General features: G+C 38.8%; 1 protein-coding gene across 1 annotated transcript in view; it reads right to left on the bottom strand.

Annotated features, from left to right (window-relative positions):
* LOC129570280 (uncharacterized) overlaps window positions 1–16,801 on the bottom strand; it is a 31,389-nt gene that overhangs the window by 1,420 nt on the left and 13,168 nt on the right. The window contains exons 2-4 of the mRNA XM_055449826.1: window positions 2,084–4,081; window positions 1,632–1,860; window positions 151–970 (exon numbers count right to left, since the gene is read on the bottom strand). Coding sequence (XP_055305801.1) covers window positions 151–970; window positions 1,632–1,860; window positions 2,084–4,061 — 3,027 coding nt within the window. The 5' untranslated portion in view covers window positions 4,062–4,081. The remainder of the gene's footprint in view (window positions 1–150; window positions 971–1,631; window positions 1,861–2,083; window positions 4,082–16,801) is intronic.

Below are 16,801 nucleotides of genomic sequence, written 5' to 3'. Positions count from 1 at the left end.
AAATAGACAAAAAAACAGAGAAATTTAGTCAAATGCTTCAAGATTTCTTCAAAAATGAAATTTCTTTGAAAAAATTAACAAAAAGTGAAAGAAATTTGTTTACATTAACGAGAGAGAAAAAAAATGCAAAATTCCGTTGATGATGCTTACCTGAGGCAGATGCAATCGTCGTTTCGTTGACTCCAATGTGATTGAAATGTTGGAGCAAGTGCTCATGGGTCTAGTAGCCAATGAGCTGGTCGATTGTTTTGGCGTTGCAAATTCGGATGAGGCTTCATCTGCTGCAGCCGTTGTTGCAATTGTTGTATTCATTGAGCTAGTAAGACTGGTTGCACTAAACAAAGCACTGTTGGCGATGGCATTTGCGAAAGTTGGTCGTGTCGCGTTCGATCGTCGGAAAATCTCCAGTGCCAATGTGTTGCCTTGAATCTTGATCAGATTGAGAATGTCCATTTCGGGCATGGTCACGACATTGTGCTTATCCACAAATATCATATAGTCACCGGGAAGAATGCCGCAACGATCTGCTGACAGTCCAGCTTCAACTTTTTCAATGCGCGGCGGATGTGTCCATACAATTGAGAATCCAAAGCCTTTTTCAGCCGTTCGTGTAAGTTTTTTCGTTATCGTAAACGGTGTACGACCAGTTTGAAGTTCACCGGTTCGTAATGGAGTTGGCGTCGATTCAGCCGGTGCATCCAATTCCAAAAATCGTAAAAATAAATTTTCATCGGCATCACGTTGATGAATCGCTTTTTTCGACAGGGTCAACGGCGTACCAGCGATACCATCATCATTGTTGATGGCCTCATCAACGCTTGACTGGGAATTCTCGCACATTGCTATCGGCAGTGGATTTACCGTTAGACACGATTTCGGTTGCAATTTAACTGTGCCATTAATTTCCTTCGACGATGATGACGACACCGTTTTCACCGGTATCGATATGCATCCCAAGAATTCACTGCGTCTGTGGAAGAGAGACAAAAAAGGGAAATCGGTTAGAGAAATGTGAACAAAATGAGCTGGTGTGAATACTGAATAGAAAGGGAAGAAGAGGAGCGAGCATGAAAAATGGGAAGAAAATGGTGTTTGACAAAGAGGTGGGGAAAGAGACGAAAGATAGATAGAGAGAGAGAGAGAGAGTAATGACAATGTTTGTGCAGCTTCTCGCGCATCGTTATTTTCCACCCCATTCACTCTTTCCCTTTTTATCTCCCTCTTTGCCACTATCTCGCCGATTGCGTTTGTTTTCGGTAACTTTTTCCGCTCCCTCGAGTTCATTTATTAAAATAATTTCCATTTATTGGGGACGTTTTTGTTCTTTCTTGTGTTTTACGGTCGCTCAATGCGGTTTACGATTTTATTGGCATATTCCATTGCGGAGCGTCTGCTCTCTTTTTGTTCCGGTGAATTATAAGGAAATAGTTGTGACGCCACTGAGACTCGCTCACACAATAAAAACATGCCGATGGGGGGACAAATAGTTTTTGAATACTCAGATGGAAACTCTCTCACTGTCTTTTTCCCAGTGGAAATAGTGTGGGCATTGAACATTGGCTCTTATGCCAGAGAATATAAAAGCAATAGACAAAAACACTGGATATGTGATGATTTATTTAGATACTCACTTGAATTCACGGTCTCGATGCCAAACAGCCAATTGAATGCGAGCCGATTCATTGCCACATAAATCAAATGTAAATCGATGGTCGAAGTATGGACGATGCGAATTACGATGGACAGCCGTTCGCTGGAATCCATTGTCACTGCTTGACGTGGTGTCTGAGATAACGGCAACTTTAACATAAGCATTGACTGGTGCACCATTTGATCGGCATAAATCACGGCATCGAATAACTGAAAAATTGCAATTTAAATGCAAAATTAGTACAACGAGACAAAAAAGTGATAAAATTCAATTGAAAATATGATTGATAATAAATTCATTATGGAAGAATGAAAAAAATTGCATAAAGAAGCGAAAGAAAAAAAAAACAAAAAAATTAGCAAAATAAGAAAAAAAATTCTCCCGAAAAAGTCATGCTTGTGCATTCGGGTCGATGCGATCATACCAACTCACCGTGAATATGAATTTTGTTATTTTCACAGAAAATGGACAGATCCAATGATCCGTTGACGGCGTTGTTGTTGCGAACCGAATTCGATAGATTTGACATCGAAGCCATGGAATTTGTGGATGAGGCGGTTGATTTGCGTTTTTCCAATGAGTCATCGGTCGTTGACGAACCATTTCCGTTTGGTGATGAATCGGAAAAAGTGAGACATCTCCGGATGGCATTAACCGTTTCAATGTGTGTTGGTGTTGAGCTGGCTTGCAAGTCATTGGTATGAATGCATGGGGTGCTGTCCGATGACATTTTCGAGCTAATCGATGTGATGCCACAGTGTGGTTGTTGAGCATAAGTAACATTAGCATCGCTTGAATCAATAACTGGTGTATTCATATTGGCTAATTCATCGGCGGTCTTCTTGAAAAACGAGCTCATCACAAAATCACTGTCGGATGGTGTCTTTGGACTGGCGATTTCTGATGTTTCAGTTTCAGTATCTGGTTTCAATGATTCGCTTTGTTCCGTTGACAAATTGTCGTCGATGTTCATGGGCTCGGATTTCGGTTGTGTTTGTTGATCACATTTGGTGTGTTTTCTTCGGACGGCACGTTGTCGCTTCAAATGACAGCTATTAATTGCTTTCTTTCCATTCGATTTGTTTGCTTTTCTCGATTTCCTTTGCTTTGCCATCAGTGGTTCGGGTGTACGAACCTCGCGTTCGTTCACAGCATGCGGTTCTTCAAGGATGATTGTGCGTTCGGCAATCAATTCATCGGGTGAAATTTGGAAATTATCACAAAATTTATTCAAATCACTGGCTGGATCTTCGGCTGGTGTGTATGTTGGTGAATCGGAGCCCATTTGCATGAGCGCCTGATGGATTTTACGTGGTGCCAAATTCCGAACAATGGACGGCCGTTCTTTGCGAGCACTCTCCAAGATTGCATCAATCATTTTGTCCAATGCGGTGTCGTCCAAAGCGGACGAACTGAGCGATGTTTCGGTCGATGGAATTTGCATTTTTGGCACCGTTTTTGCTACGGGCTTCTTCATCAAAATCGCATCATCAACGACACATTCATTTTGATTTTTATTCATGTCGTTGTTATTGTTATTGCCACTCTCCCCAACCATTTCGACTGATGTTGGTTCTTCTTTCACAGCGATTTTTTCAGTCTTTGTTTGTTTGTTAGCGGCAGCAGCAGCAGCGCTGGTGCTGGTGGTGGATTTTTTGGCGCCGAATTTCAATTTACTGAACCGCAGTTCGGTGAGCCGGGATGACAGCGGTGTCATACCGGTGGGTGAGAATTTCAGTCGCTTCGATGCCGGAAACGGCTCCTGAAAGTATCTCGCCGCATTGAAAAATGAATCGGTGGTGACGGTGATGCTGTTCATGGCACTGGACAAAATTGGTTGGGTGGCTCCGCACGGCGAATATTCCACATCAAATGTTGGCAATGTCGATGCATATGGTGTCTGTTGGGTTATCACAGCCGCGTTTGGAGCGAGTGCCGATTCTTTGGGCGATGAACAAATTACACGATCCACCTTTGGTGAACCGGGTGGTGTTTTGGCCAATGGCCGCTTGCGGCTTGGCGTCATCGCATTCAATAACGCAGATATTGAATTTGAGTTCTGTTTTGGCGTTATGTTTCGCACATCTCGCAATGCATAGTCTAATTTCGATCCAAATGCAACGACTGGAGTGCTTGTGATATTTTGACGAAATCCATTCGGATGTGGCGTTAAGATTAACTGATTCTCTTTGTCACGGTTTTGAATTCGCTTCGTTATTTCCGACGATCCTAATGATTTTCGTTGACGCTCACGATTTGCTGTACGAGCTGGACGCGATAAATTCCCGAGTGAACGACGCGCATGTATTCTTTGACTGGTATTCTGTTGTGGGGCTAAGAGAAGTGTGGATAATTTTGAACCTGCGTCACCAGAACCACCCGGTTCGGCACGTTTGGTCCACTTCAACATGTTGACAGATTCACGATGACCTGGAATTAGCGAAAGAAAAGAAAGAAATTGAAATCGGTTAGTTATTGTGAGCGAAACAGGTGATTGAAATGTGATGAAAGGTTGAAAAAATGTTGATTCATTTGAAAAGAGAATTGAATTTTCTTTCAAAGATTTTTTTTCATTGAAAACCAAAACAATTCAGTTGCATTGATGAAAACTGTCAACAATTCAAAGAAACTGAAAGTTAACGGTCAAAGAAACGGTTTCTTCTTTGACAAAAAGAATCATTCTTGTTCTTTTTAAGACAAAAAGGATGATTTTTGAACAAAAAGAGTTAAAAATACATTCTTCCATGGGAAAATTTAACGGTTATTCGAGAAATTTCAAAGGAAAAAGAAAGAAATTCAGTGAACATAAAAAGTAAACAAATAAAAGAATCTTCAAAGTGTCACTTAACAAAACTCTTTCAATTGAATCCTTCAATTTTTTCTTGGAGACAATACAAAAAGTCAATGAATACATAAAAAGTCGCTTTTAATGTCAAGTTCGAAATTTTTCTATTGAAATAAAAAAAAAAAATGTTTTACAAAATTCTCGTCGAGAAATCAAATTTCCTTTTGTGAAATCAAAAAACCGGCTTCAAATGACTAAATTTTCAACAGTCACACCTCCTCATGACAACAAAGTAATTACAAAACCACAAAATTACTGCCTCAAACGAGAGAGAATTTGGTATTTGAATTGAACTCCGTTCTCATGGCAGTAAAATTGGTCAATGCCGAATGTAATGCTGTAATAATTGCCCGTATTTATGATGCGTTCCTCAATTACGTCGCCCAATTGATAGTTATCAGTATTGCATGCATGTGGATGTTAAAATAAAATGCATAGGAATGTAACACGAAGGCGAAAAGAGAATGAGAAACGCTGTTTGGTGTGCTTGTTCATTCACTCAGTCGTTCGCATCGTACGTTGAGTTGCTTGCTTTTGTTTGCGAGTGAGAGAGGGAGAGAGAGAGAGAGCAAGAGAGGAAAGGAGGGAAAAAGAGAAAGAAGGAAAGATGGAAATAGAGAGAAAAGAGAAAAAAAGAGAAGAAAAGAGAAAAAATAAATGGAACAAAAAGAGAAAGAAAAATAAAATGAATTCCAGGAAGAGACAGAGTCAGAGTCTCTTCTCTTATTCAACATGTCCTGTTTCATCATCGCAGAAACTGGCTTCAACTCACTCTCTCACTCTATCATATCCTGCATTGTTTACGTGTATAATTACGCGATTCGCTTGGATTGCGAGTTCCCAAGGACATTGATAGGTAAATGAAGAATTTTAACGATTTTCGGAGAGGAAACGGCAATAAAAGCCCAATAGATTATCAGAATATTCGCTTCCCTTTACGCAACGAATCACTCTTTTCCTCTCCACGGACTGAATGGAACAAAGACAAAAGGATCCTATTCTCATTCACATGAAAATAAAAGCAGCGATTAAAATCCGATGATAACAGACGGAACATGAGTGTGACACAATGCAGTCGGAAGGAGTGCAAGCAATTTATTATAATCCGTGGCATTTATTTTTCGTTGCTGTTGTTATGAACGATTATTTTGAATGAACATCAACGTTGAGGTTCTTTTTTTGGTGGATGGGTTTAAAGTGGTAGTTAATTGCTATTGAAGAGAATTTCAACGAACTTCGAGTTTATTCTTTTCATTCTTAGTTTTTGTCTTTTGACTTTTTGTTCTATCATTCAAATTTGACTTTCAAGCGCTCTTCTTTGGATTCTTTTCAATTTTAACTGCATTCTGTTTCATTCCAGAGTCCTTCACATTAAAAACAGTCGACACTGCCTTCACATTCACCGAAAAGTGTTCGAGGGTGGAATCAAAACGGTATAAAAGGGTTTCAACCTGTTTTTCTTCGGCAAAAATTCGTTAATTCACAGCCAACGCAACAGTTTGTTGAGTGAAATAAACTTTTGTCGCTATCTGCATTAGATGTTAGACTCAGAAAAACAAGCAGCAGGTGCAGCACCACACACACCTCCTTGTTAGTGCTCAGGCGTCGCTGTCGCTGTCGTTGTGTGCGTGTTCAAAGGCACAGCACGCGTCTAATGTTATCGCAGCCGATTGGAGACACAACGAACGAGAGAGCTTCTTTACGAAACATATGTTTTGAATTTTTGGTCGTTTGTGTTTTTATTTATGATTTAACATCTTGTTATTGCTATTTTTGTCTCTTCTCTTTCGAGTAGCGCTACACTGGGACTCTGTTTATGTTGGATGAGTGTAGTAAAATGTTTATTTTGGTGACGCAGCAAAAAAGTAGCAAAAAAATATTGAGATTTGAACAAAAAAGGATCAATTTGATTTGCGTGAACAAAAAATCGCTTGTCACCTGCATTTTGACACGTTGTCGCTCAATTAAATCAATATTTTCTCAAATGCTCACTAGAATGAACAATAGAAGAGCTGATGAAAAGACGAATTCTGAAGATTTAGAATAGAAAATTGTTATTTTTTTTTGCTTTTTTCGTAGTTTCAACTGCTTAAAAAAAATTATTTTCGAAGAATATTTTTCCCTTGAATTCCGAATTAGTTTCGATGAACTGCTGAATATTACCCATCATGTCGACCAACTGTTATTCGTTTAAACATTCTTCGATATTGTTATTGCACTTGTTCGATAATTTAAAGCGCGCGCACATCATCTGTTCTTATTTTAATTCTCACTCAAGTCAAATTGCCGAAAGAAGAAAGAAAAACTAATCGAATGTTGACTGTCATCGACTTAATTTAACAAATTTATCGGTTTTCAAGGCATTTATACAAATGAATATGCAATTTTTTCGTTCGAATAATTGCTCAACACCAATTTAACCGTCAAATTGGGAGACAATTGCTAGTTGTGAGCACGTGAGTTGAATGGAATTACAACACGATTTTTATGCGAAAAATTAATTAAATCGAACACCATCTGGAGTTTCATGTCAAATGGTGATGCGCTTAATTGGTTAAATGCTAGCTTGGCCTTGAATCGTGCCAATTTCGCGACTATTCAACGGTTAAACCCATTCGATAATTGCACATGAAACACATCTGCGCCACTATCATAGACGTTACGTTGACGGTTATTTTCTAGTTTTTTTCGCTTTTTTCTTTAATTTTCATCGTCTTTTTCCATATTTCATCAAGAAAATGGCATATTTTTCATAATTCCTTATTGTCATCCTTGAACATTTCTTGAAATTTTGCATTAAAACCGTCATTCCATGGCCAAAGCCGTTGTTTCTCTGCATTAAAGCTGCCATTTCTGAACAAGACTCATTATTTTCCAATGAAAACCATCATATTTAGCATTAAAACCGTCATTTTTCTTAACAGTCGCGCGTTTTGTAACCGTTTTATTCGATTGGCCGTTATGAATTGAACAACAACAAACTCTCACATTGAATAGAGGCCGAAGGAGAATCTCAAACTGAGTCGTTTTCAACAAGAAAAAAAAGTTTTTGACCGCTAATTTCGTCTTTTCCATTAAAAATACGTTGTTAATTCGATGCGTGAACGCATAAATCTTAGTTCTGATGATCCAAATCCACGGTCAAGCGTTCTTTTGACCATATTTCGGGAATTGTCATTGAAAAATTGCCTCAGCACCTCATCGTTGGACGATTTCACATTCAATTTATCGATATCCATTCGAGAAATGCGTTTGATTCTCATTCTAACGACCGAAAAGCTGGTGCAAATCAACGAAATTTCGTATGTGTGCGTGTTTGTCTCTGCGTGCATCGTCGTAGCAGCAGCAGCAGCAGCGACAGCGACTTGTAAAATTTATTTCCACCGATATAAATCATCGGGATTTCCATTCAGATGTATTGTTTGCCATTGTTTGTTGGGCTCCTTTTCACGTGAAAACGACGAGAAAATTTATTGGCATTTCTTTCTTTCTCTGTCTCTCATTCACTTTCAGCGCTCATTTACCCCACCGAAATGAGCAACGCAGCAATCATAAGATCATTTTTACATATTTATTGCATCCAGATTTCACGTTCGAAACGTGAAAGTTTTCTCTTCCAAGGATAAAGAGAGAGAGAGAGAGAGAGCAAGCGAATTATTTGCACACGATGCATTCGTTTTGGTCTCGGATACTATTGTTGGCAAGAACAATGCGAAAAAAATGTACAAGACGACGATGTCGCATTCAAAAGGAACGAAACAAAAGCACAAAGAGAAGATGAAGAGAGGAAGAATAGAATGTAGAAATGGTTTTTATTTATTGAGTGAATGTGTGCGTGTTTGCGCACACCGTGACCTTTCCCTATCGCTTGAACTGGCCATCATTTGTTTGGTCAGTCTCGGCTGATTCAACGAACGAAGCAAGCGACCGATGAAGAATGATACAATGTGCAAGCAGTAGCAAATTATGCGGTAAAGAAATGCAACACGGAACATGACTGAGAGAGAGAGAGGAGAAAATATGGCCATAACACAAAAACCAGATCTAACTGATGAGTCTTAGATGTATATTCTGATCAGTTGGCACGAAGGATCAACGACAAATGGAATTTAAATTCAACGAAACGGAATCGATATATTGAGAGATTAATGCCGAGGCTTGAGCCGAACAATTGACTGACGGAACGTAGGGAGAGAAATTAAATTTCCTTTAAATTCAGTTTGCAGACGATTTCGATTGGAAATGAAACGGAATTGAGGTATTTTTCGGTGACTATTGCAGAATTTTGATGGTATCTTGGTTAAAAATTGTGAAGTTTTTAGAAAAAATTGAACAAAATCGAAAGAAAAACTGAAAAATTCTCAAAAATAAGAGAAAAATTTCAAAAAATGTTCCAATTTCAATCAAATCCTTGGCCAAACTCTCAAATCAGAATAAAATTCGCCTAAAACTAGGCAACCGTCGTATCCTTAGCCTTTGCAGCACACAAGTCTATGTGCGTAGTGAATGGTGTTGATTGTAAATTGTGTGTGTGCACTTGGATTGTTGAATTCAGCTGCTCGGGGCTGCCGCCTGAGTGAAATGAGAGAGTCTTAGCGTAAGGTACATGAATGTGTTTGTTTCGATAACACACAGTGATCGCTAAAAGCTAGCTAGCACACACCACTCCATCGTAATGGAAAACATACGTACGTATAAATGAATGATATGTCGTCTTCGTCATGCATCCGAATTGCCAACCGCTTCGCGTTCTTCGTGTGTATGTTGCCGAGTGGCAAAGAGAGAGAGAGAAAAAGAATAAGTGAATAGTGTATCAGTGGTGTGTGCAGCTGCTTTTAACTATTCGAAAAATATTATTATTATTCTCTCGCCAATTTTTTTTTCTTCTTCTTTCGTTCGTTCTTCTACTTCTCTCTACATCTCTTCTGTGCTCCTTTTTCTTTGGACAAAAATTTCTTTTTTCCTACATATTTCTCGCATTCTTCGGGTGTTTGCGTTTTAATTCACTTCTATTTCACCTTTTTTTGATTGAAAACTGCTGCATCTTGTGTGTTTGTGTCACGGGCTCATACTCTCTGTTTGGCAATCATCGCTTATTTATTTTCGGTGTGTCTATAGAATTTCGTTTTTGCCACATTTCCGAAGCGAAAAAAGGACGAGAGAGAGAGAGAGAGAGAGAGAGAGAGAGAGAGAGAGAGAGAAAAAAAGCAATTTCTTTTTGCATGTAACAGTATATTGGAGGCCATAGCAGAGATTATAAACGACGGTGCATTTGTTATAGTTTCGGATGCGAGCCGAAGGAAGAGAGCGAAAGAGAGAGAACGAAACAGAACGGGAGAGTGAGCGAGCGAGAGGGCTTCAAAAATGAAGTGTAAAAGAAAACGATACACTGGCAAAAGGTGTATAATTTGTCATTAGACACATAATAAATGATCGAACCGAATCGTACGAATGAATTTTGCGCTCGCCAAAAATGATGTGTTTGCGCAAGAGATTCCGTAAATGTGTAAAAGTGAAAGGAAGTCTCGGGAATTGTTCAAGGTTGGAAGAAAAAAATAAAGAGAGAAATTGATTTAGTTTCGGCATCGAAACAGAACACTGAACCGAGAGAACAAAAGGAACATTCCGCTATTTAACCATCGGATTTATTTTGCTGCTCAAAAGAATCAAAAGGAAAGAAAGAAAAAAAAAACTGTCTTGGCGAGAAGGGAGAAAATTTGAAAAATTGGTGCAAATCTCTGTGTGTTCAGGGCCAGCGAACTCAAATATTTATCTTTTGCATTACACATTCTTCTCGATTCGAACAACAACGACGAAAAAAATCGTTTCTTCAACAATTTAACGAATTTTTTTTTTTGCTGCTCGCTCGTTGTTCGGCGCCGAATTTGGACTCGAAACTCGATTCGTTCGTTTTGACTGTGTATGTGTTTTCCGTTTGCGATCGAGCGTGTTGAGGATGAAAAAAGAGCGGCCGTTCGCCATTTTTTTTTTGCCATCATCAAGGTACACACACATTCGAAAAATCGCCGAAAAACACAATGAAACACGTTGGTTACGCCGAAAATCGGCAAAGAATCGGGTTCAACAAAGATTTTCCACGTCTTTGTCTTACATCATAGTAGCATTGCATTTTACTCTCTCGCTTTTACCGAAGAAAAAAAAAACAGAGTTTTTTTTTCTCTTTGCTTGTGTCGCTGAACAATACAAATAATGTACGCATTTTTATTGTTTATTTGTCTCTGTCCGGGAGCGACTTGACGAAACAAAATGCAAATTTCATTGTTGTTTTCACTTTTATGCGTTTTAAATTGGCATAAATACGATGTAGTAGTGAGCAAAGGTATTGCGAGCGAAGAGGAAAGAACGAATACGTTGTTTGAAGGCAAAGAAAGAAAAAGGGAGAGAGCAAGAGCTAGACAGAGCCGAAGAAGAAATAAGACTCAGAGTGCTGAAGAACGACCGAGAGTGAATTTGAAAGAGCAAAACTCAGGGACACAGTGATTTTTGCACATTCAATCGACTGAACAGACAATTAATGTGTGTAAGACTGCAAGAACCCTTTAACGCTGCTGGAAAAAAACTCGCGCAGACGAGATCATTTGAACGACCAGTCGCCGTGTGTTCGGATGCTTTATGGCAGGTAAAACATGTGTTGTACCGTGATTCGATTCACATTTTCGTCCAGCGAACATCCATCGACCGACCGTTAGTAATATTAAAACGCTATTTAAATGGGAAAAGGGTTTTTTCTCTTCTCTGCTTCGCAAGCGAAAGTAAGGTGATGACGTCGTCAGCTAAGGGCAATTGAACGAACACCAAAGAAGAGAGAAAACACCAAATATCCATTAGCGCTATATGAAAAATGAAACAGTTCGGAACATCACACACATAGAAGATCCGCCGCTTGTCACTCTCTTGTCAAACGGAATTCTATCCGTTAATTCCTATGACATCCATGAGTGCATCTAATCGATTTGTGTGACCAAATACGCGACCAACTTCTTTTTTTCTCACTCTCTTTGACTTTCCGTCCGTCTTGGGATGTAACGATTAGTGGCCTTAAGGGACTTCAAATGAACCACACCGTTAATTAAATGCCATATCTAATCGCGGGCATTGCTTTGACATTCGCATGACATCTGACGAACATTTGATGTGTTAAATTCAATTAAATTGATATTTAACGGGTAATTTGGCCGGCGATGCGGTGCGGTATGTCTACAATAAAAAGGACGTTACAATCGCACAATTACCAATGGGCTTATCATTATACGCTTCCGTGGACATTTTGAACGGTTTCCAAGAGCGTTTAGAGGAATGGAATTGAATTGGGAGAGAAAACATCATTTACAGACAAGAAAGTGATTAAATGCATTTTAAAATGGATGAAATTTAAAGGAATTGAAAATTGTTTTTTTTTCCTTTTTCAAAATCATTTCTTCGATCCCATTTCATTCACCACAAAAACCGTTGCGAAAATCAAAATTCGTTTGCTAAAATGTTGGCCAAAAACAAAATTCGATTGAATTGTCGATAAAATTCCATGTGTGTCATTCACAAAGTCAAGAGGGTGCATCAGCAGTGGCACATGGCGATTTCCATTAACCTTCTGAAATGTCTGACAGTTCTTTTGTTTTTATACTCTCGTCGTAAGTTCAAACAAGTCGTAAAACGGCGGAAATTCAATAAAAACAAAAAAACCGTATTCGTCGAGGACAAGGAATGGTGTGGCGAACCAATTTTAATTTGCCTGTATAATAATTCATATTTCTTTGTTATTGAATGAAGGTGCGCTGCGCTCGGCATTCCCATTGGAAATGGTGAATAAATAATGTACAAGAAGGAACTACTGCGTCTTGTCGGTAACTAAAAAAGGAGCCATTTGTACACGAACAGCGTTCATTTCGGGTAGCATATGCGTTTGACTCAACAAAATACAAATATTAAAAAAGTAAAACACCATTTAAATGGTATCATTCAATTCAATTTGGCTGATTTTGTTTCATCATCATTTTTCTATTACACATGGATGATTTTTGGTTGGTCATTGCGCTCGCACGCCGCAATTAAATTATTAAAAGAGAAACGGAAGAATTGCGGCCATTTGAAATGAGAATAGGAAATGCGATGATAGATGCATCGATAATTAGAGGCATTCCAACGCTAGATTACTTGCTTATGACACACTCCACTGGTAACATGACCAATTTTGATAGTGCATCAAACATCACAGAACGTCAATAAATGACCACAAGCTCCGACTATAAAACGAAAAATTTGAATGGAAAAAAGCATTGTTTGGATTATCCATTGAGTACGAATTAGCTGAGACGGTATAAAACTGACGCCGGATAAATGAACATTTCACTGTTAAATTGGTTAATAATGTGTTGTTGTTGTTGTAATAATGTGTGCGTCTATGTTGTGTTCGCATGCGGTGTGTGTATGTGTCATGTTGGCTGGGTGCCCGGTTTTTATTTAATTATACCGCTCGCGGTAGCTACCGCTCTTTGTCTAGCTTAACAGCTCTTATGACTACTTCGTCTACGTTCATTCTTCGGTTGTTCTTATTAGTTTCATGCGACGGGGTTGTTCATTCAAAAAAACCATGCGATTCATCTAGTCGATAAAGCACACATACACCACCCGGAGCCTCAAGCTAAAATCGAACACTCTGCCTTGCAGCCATATCGATCGCGACAATACCGAGCGAATGAGAGCGAAAGCGAGAGCAAGAGCGAGAGAAAGAAACCGTCAAGATTCATCACTTTGTTATACTTAATACGGACAAAATCGACGGGTGCTCGAGCATCGTGTTCATTTCTCGCCAAACTACTCGTTAGAACTGCATCGCAAATTGTTGCTTCTATGAATAATGTTATGGTTCTTTCTTTCTAGTGCTGCGATTTCAACATCGGATATAAAATGACTTAATTTCTGCTATACGTAACTCCTTCCTAGTCGTTGCACCGTTCCTAGTCGTTGTAAAGGTGTGAAAAGTCTTGTTCACAGAAGAAAAGGATTGAATGACGCATAGGAAAAATGGAAATTTAATACATTTAACAAAAAACCCTTTTAACGTCTCTCTTTCTCGCCGTAAATTGAATGTATTTATCGACAGAATCAATCGACAAATGTGGCATATAGCACACACACACACACACACACACACACGGTTCAGTGCATCGATGCATGCATAAAATTGCAAGGTTCACATGCACCCAAGCCAAACCGAGCTAATATTTTTCTGCCACGCCATTTATCGGTATTTAAATTGGGTATAGTTCGCTCTCTCTCTCTTCCGTTGTATACCTCTTCCACCTCAAGCGTATAATAATCCGTTTTAGCGGATGTTTTTGTTGTTGTTTTGTAATTCTGCATTCATTTGAATGGGGTTGAACGTGAGCTAACGTTTTTTTTCTCTTTTTTTCTTCTTTGTCGGCGTTTTCGATTCCAATTTTTTTTTTCTCTCAAATTCAAAATGCATTTAGCGTTTGAATTGTAAAAGTGTATTGACTGTTTTGTGAATTGAGAGCTAAAATGCAACATGTTGGATTTGGCACAAAAACAGTTATTATGCTAATAATTGCTATTAACAACCGAATTGCACTCATTTTTTTTGTTTCATTCCCGTCGTACATGCAACAATTTCGCGTACAGATCAATTTTTCTGTCTTCAAAAAAGTCAATGCACGGCTAGAGTTCAAATGTGGTAATTTTGCATAACAATCGCGAACGCGTTCGCTGCATTCACCAGCCGAACTATGGCATACAAATTAGCCGTTCGGTATGCACGTCGATTTTTGTAGGAGGGGTGATCATTCAGCTCTGAAAATAATGCACCTCAACAAGGACAACATTTGCCACCGTCAAATTGTGAACGGGATTAAATAGACGGTCGAATTGAATGGAAATAGAGAAATGGAAACGCGATTTGAATGGAATTTTAATAGAAGCGCCTCGAGTTGAACTAAGTGTAGACTACTGTTGAAATGCAAGTTGCATTATGCATCTATCACGTGGTTCAACTGAATATTTTCCATTGAAGCGGAATTTTTTCAATGAACCAAACGGAAAATGAGGCGGATTTAAATCGCAACCCGCTGTTCATGAAATGCAAAATAAACCAACACAAACAAGCGCAAATAATGGGATGTCATCTTTAACAGCAGGGTGCATCGTATCAACGCACGCACGCACGCACAGTTTGTCAACAAATCTGATGCGTTTTATTCACAAATCGCAAACAAATCTGATTAACTTTAGCCATGATGTCCTTTGTTTTCGGCCGATCACAATACTCGAGCGTAAAATGATAACAATGACCCGAAAATGGATCAAATCAGATGGAAATGGATTTAAAACAGTTTTATTCGAGTGAATGTAAACAGTCTTTTTTGGAATGAGATAGTAAGTGAATATGAAAATATTTAAATGAAGGACGGGAAAGGGATAAAAAGTGGAATAAATACGAGCGGGAAAAGGATAAAAGAGACAAAATTGTATTTACTATCCAAATGAAAATTCGGTTTTGCTCATTCACGCTTCTCTCTTTCATTCACGCTTCTCTCTTTCAAATCCTCATTTGCATAGCGTCAACTTGACTTTCGGATATTGAACCACACACACTCATACACTGCCATTGAATACATACCCAGTCACTTATTGTTCAACTCTATTTGATCACGAGTGTTGTTTGAACATAGAAATTAAATTGTTGACGGTCAATTGTCTTGGTTTGACTCCTGTAAAGGCACCTGTATGCAAATTAATTGCGCTATTTCGAATCGGTAGACCTTATGAGAAACGTATTCAGTGTACGTGTGTGTAGGTTCGAACAGGCGTATTGTTCACCAAAAACCATATGGATATTTTTTGAATAAAAGACAGGAAGGACATAAAATACCGATAAAACTGTTGTACACTTCGTGGCCAACTGGCGACGCGGTAGATTATTACAAGCGTAAACAAGCAGCTATCGATCGTTTATTCGAATTGAATGTCGATGTTTCCTTGGCATTTTGGAATATTAAAAAGTTTTAGATTTTTTCTTTTTATATTATGTTGGAGGCTTTGACTCTTTTGGATTTGCTTTTCTTGACATACTTTTGACATTTTTCGTTTACAACAAACAAATAATGCATTTTTCGTTATTATTTTTTTCTTCAACGAAGAATCTTCGTATCATTTGAACGACGATGGAGGTAGAAAAAGACAACCGATGAATGAAAAGCGACAATTTAAGCGTTGACTTGCCGTAAATGTGTGAGGTAGAACGAAAAACAGTTGAGGTAAACAACAATTTATGTGTTGCTCTAATTTAAAGTAGAAAATTGGGCCGATCGATCACATGAATCGGCACAGAGAATGAATGGAGCTCATTAGATAGCATTCAAATCGATCATAAAAAAGAGTTCATTTGCCGACGCACAGCCGATCAGGGTGTTCAATTTAATTCAACGGCCCATTCAGAACCTTAGGTGCGAAGGAAAGAGAATCAAACGAGAAGCGAGAAGAATCAAAGTGAATGAAGACAAAATTAACTGAATGCTAAAGTAAGACAGGCGATGATCTTCCTTGAAATTTGGTTTTTGCATCTGAATTTCAAGTGACTTCCTTGTTTTTGTGTCACCGTTTGAAAGAGCGAGAGCGAGCTCGATGAGGAAGAAGGCAAGAGTAAATCAGAAAGAGAACCAGAAGAGGAACAACGAAGGAACGAAAGAGAGATGAGATCAAACTGAAAAATATCCGAATAATTGCATTCGGTTTGAGTTGAATTGTGTAATTGTTCATTGTGTGCACATCACACAATTGGATACAAAAGGGAAAAAGTGGAATTGTATCCTTTTTTATTCTGTCGAAGATGATTTTTCTCTACCTGACAATTGCAATGCCAAAATGTAACAGAAATTGTATCAGATTTTTTTCTTTCAGGTAGCAAAAAGCGAGGTCTAAGTCGATCGGGCCTCAAAACGACGGTGTGTGTGTGTGTTTAGATCAGGACAAAGCGGCACATCTGCTCCGAAGCGCAACGCAATGTTGCATTTATTAAGTACGACCGAACACGTCTTTTCCTGCTCACACCAACCGACCGTAGGAGAAGAAAGCGCTGTCATCCGACTTTTAATTAATTTCATTCTTTCGCTCGCTCTCGTTCGTTCGTTCGTTCGCTTGTTTTATTCGTTGGGTTTGTGCAATGTTTTTCTTTTTATTTCGTTGTACATATTCCATTATATTTCACTTTCGTTTCGCACGCACGCACTCACTCACTCACAGCCTCTGTGTGCGCCTTGTTTCGGTGATTT

This window comes from Sitodiplosis mosellana, unplaced genomic scaffold, assembly GCF_009176505.1.
Source record: "Sitodiplosis mosellana isolate CC-2019 unplaced genomic scaffold, AAFC_SMos_1.0 Smas_scaffold_52, whole genome shotgun sequence".
Classification (NCBI taxonomy): Eukaryota; Metazoa; Arthropoda; class Insecta; order Diptera; family Cecidomyiidae; genus Sitodiplosis; species Sitodiplosis mosellana.
The sequence above is the reverse complement of the archived record's forward strand: the minus strand, read 5'-3'. Positions and strand labels throughout refer to the sequence as shown.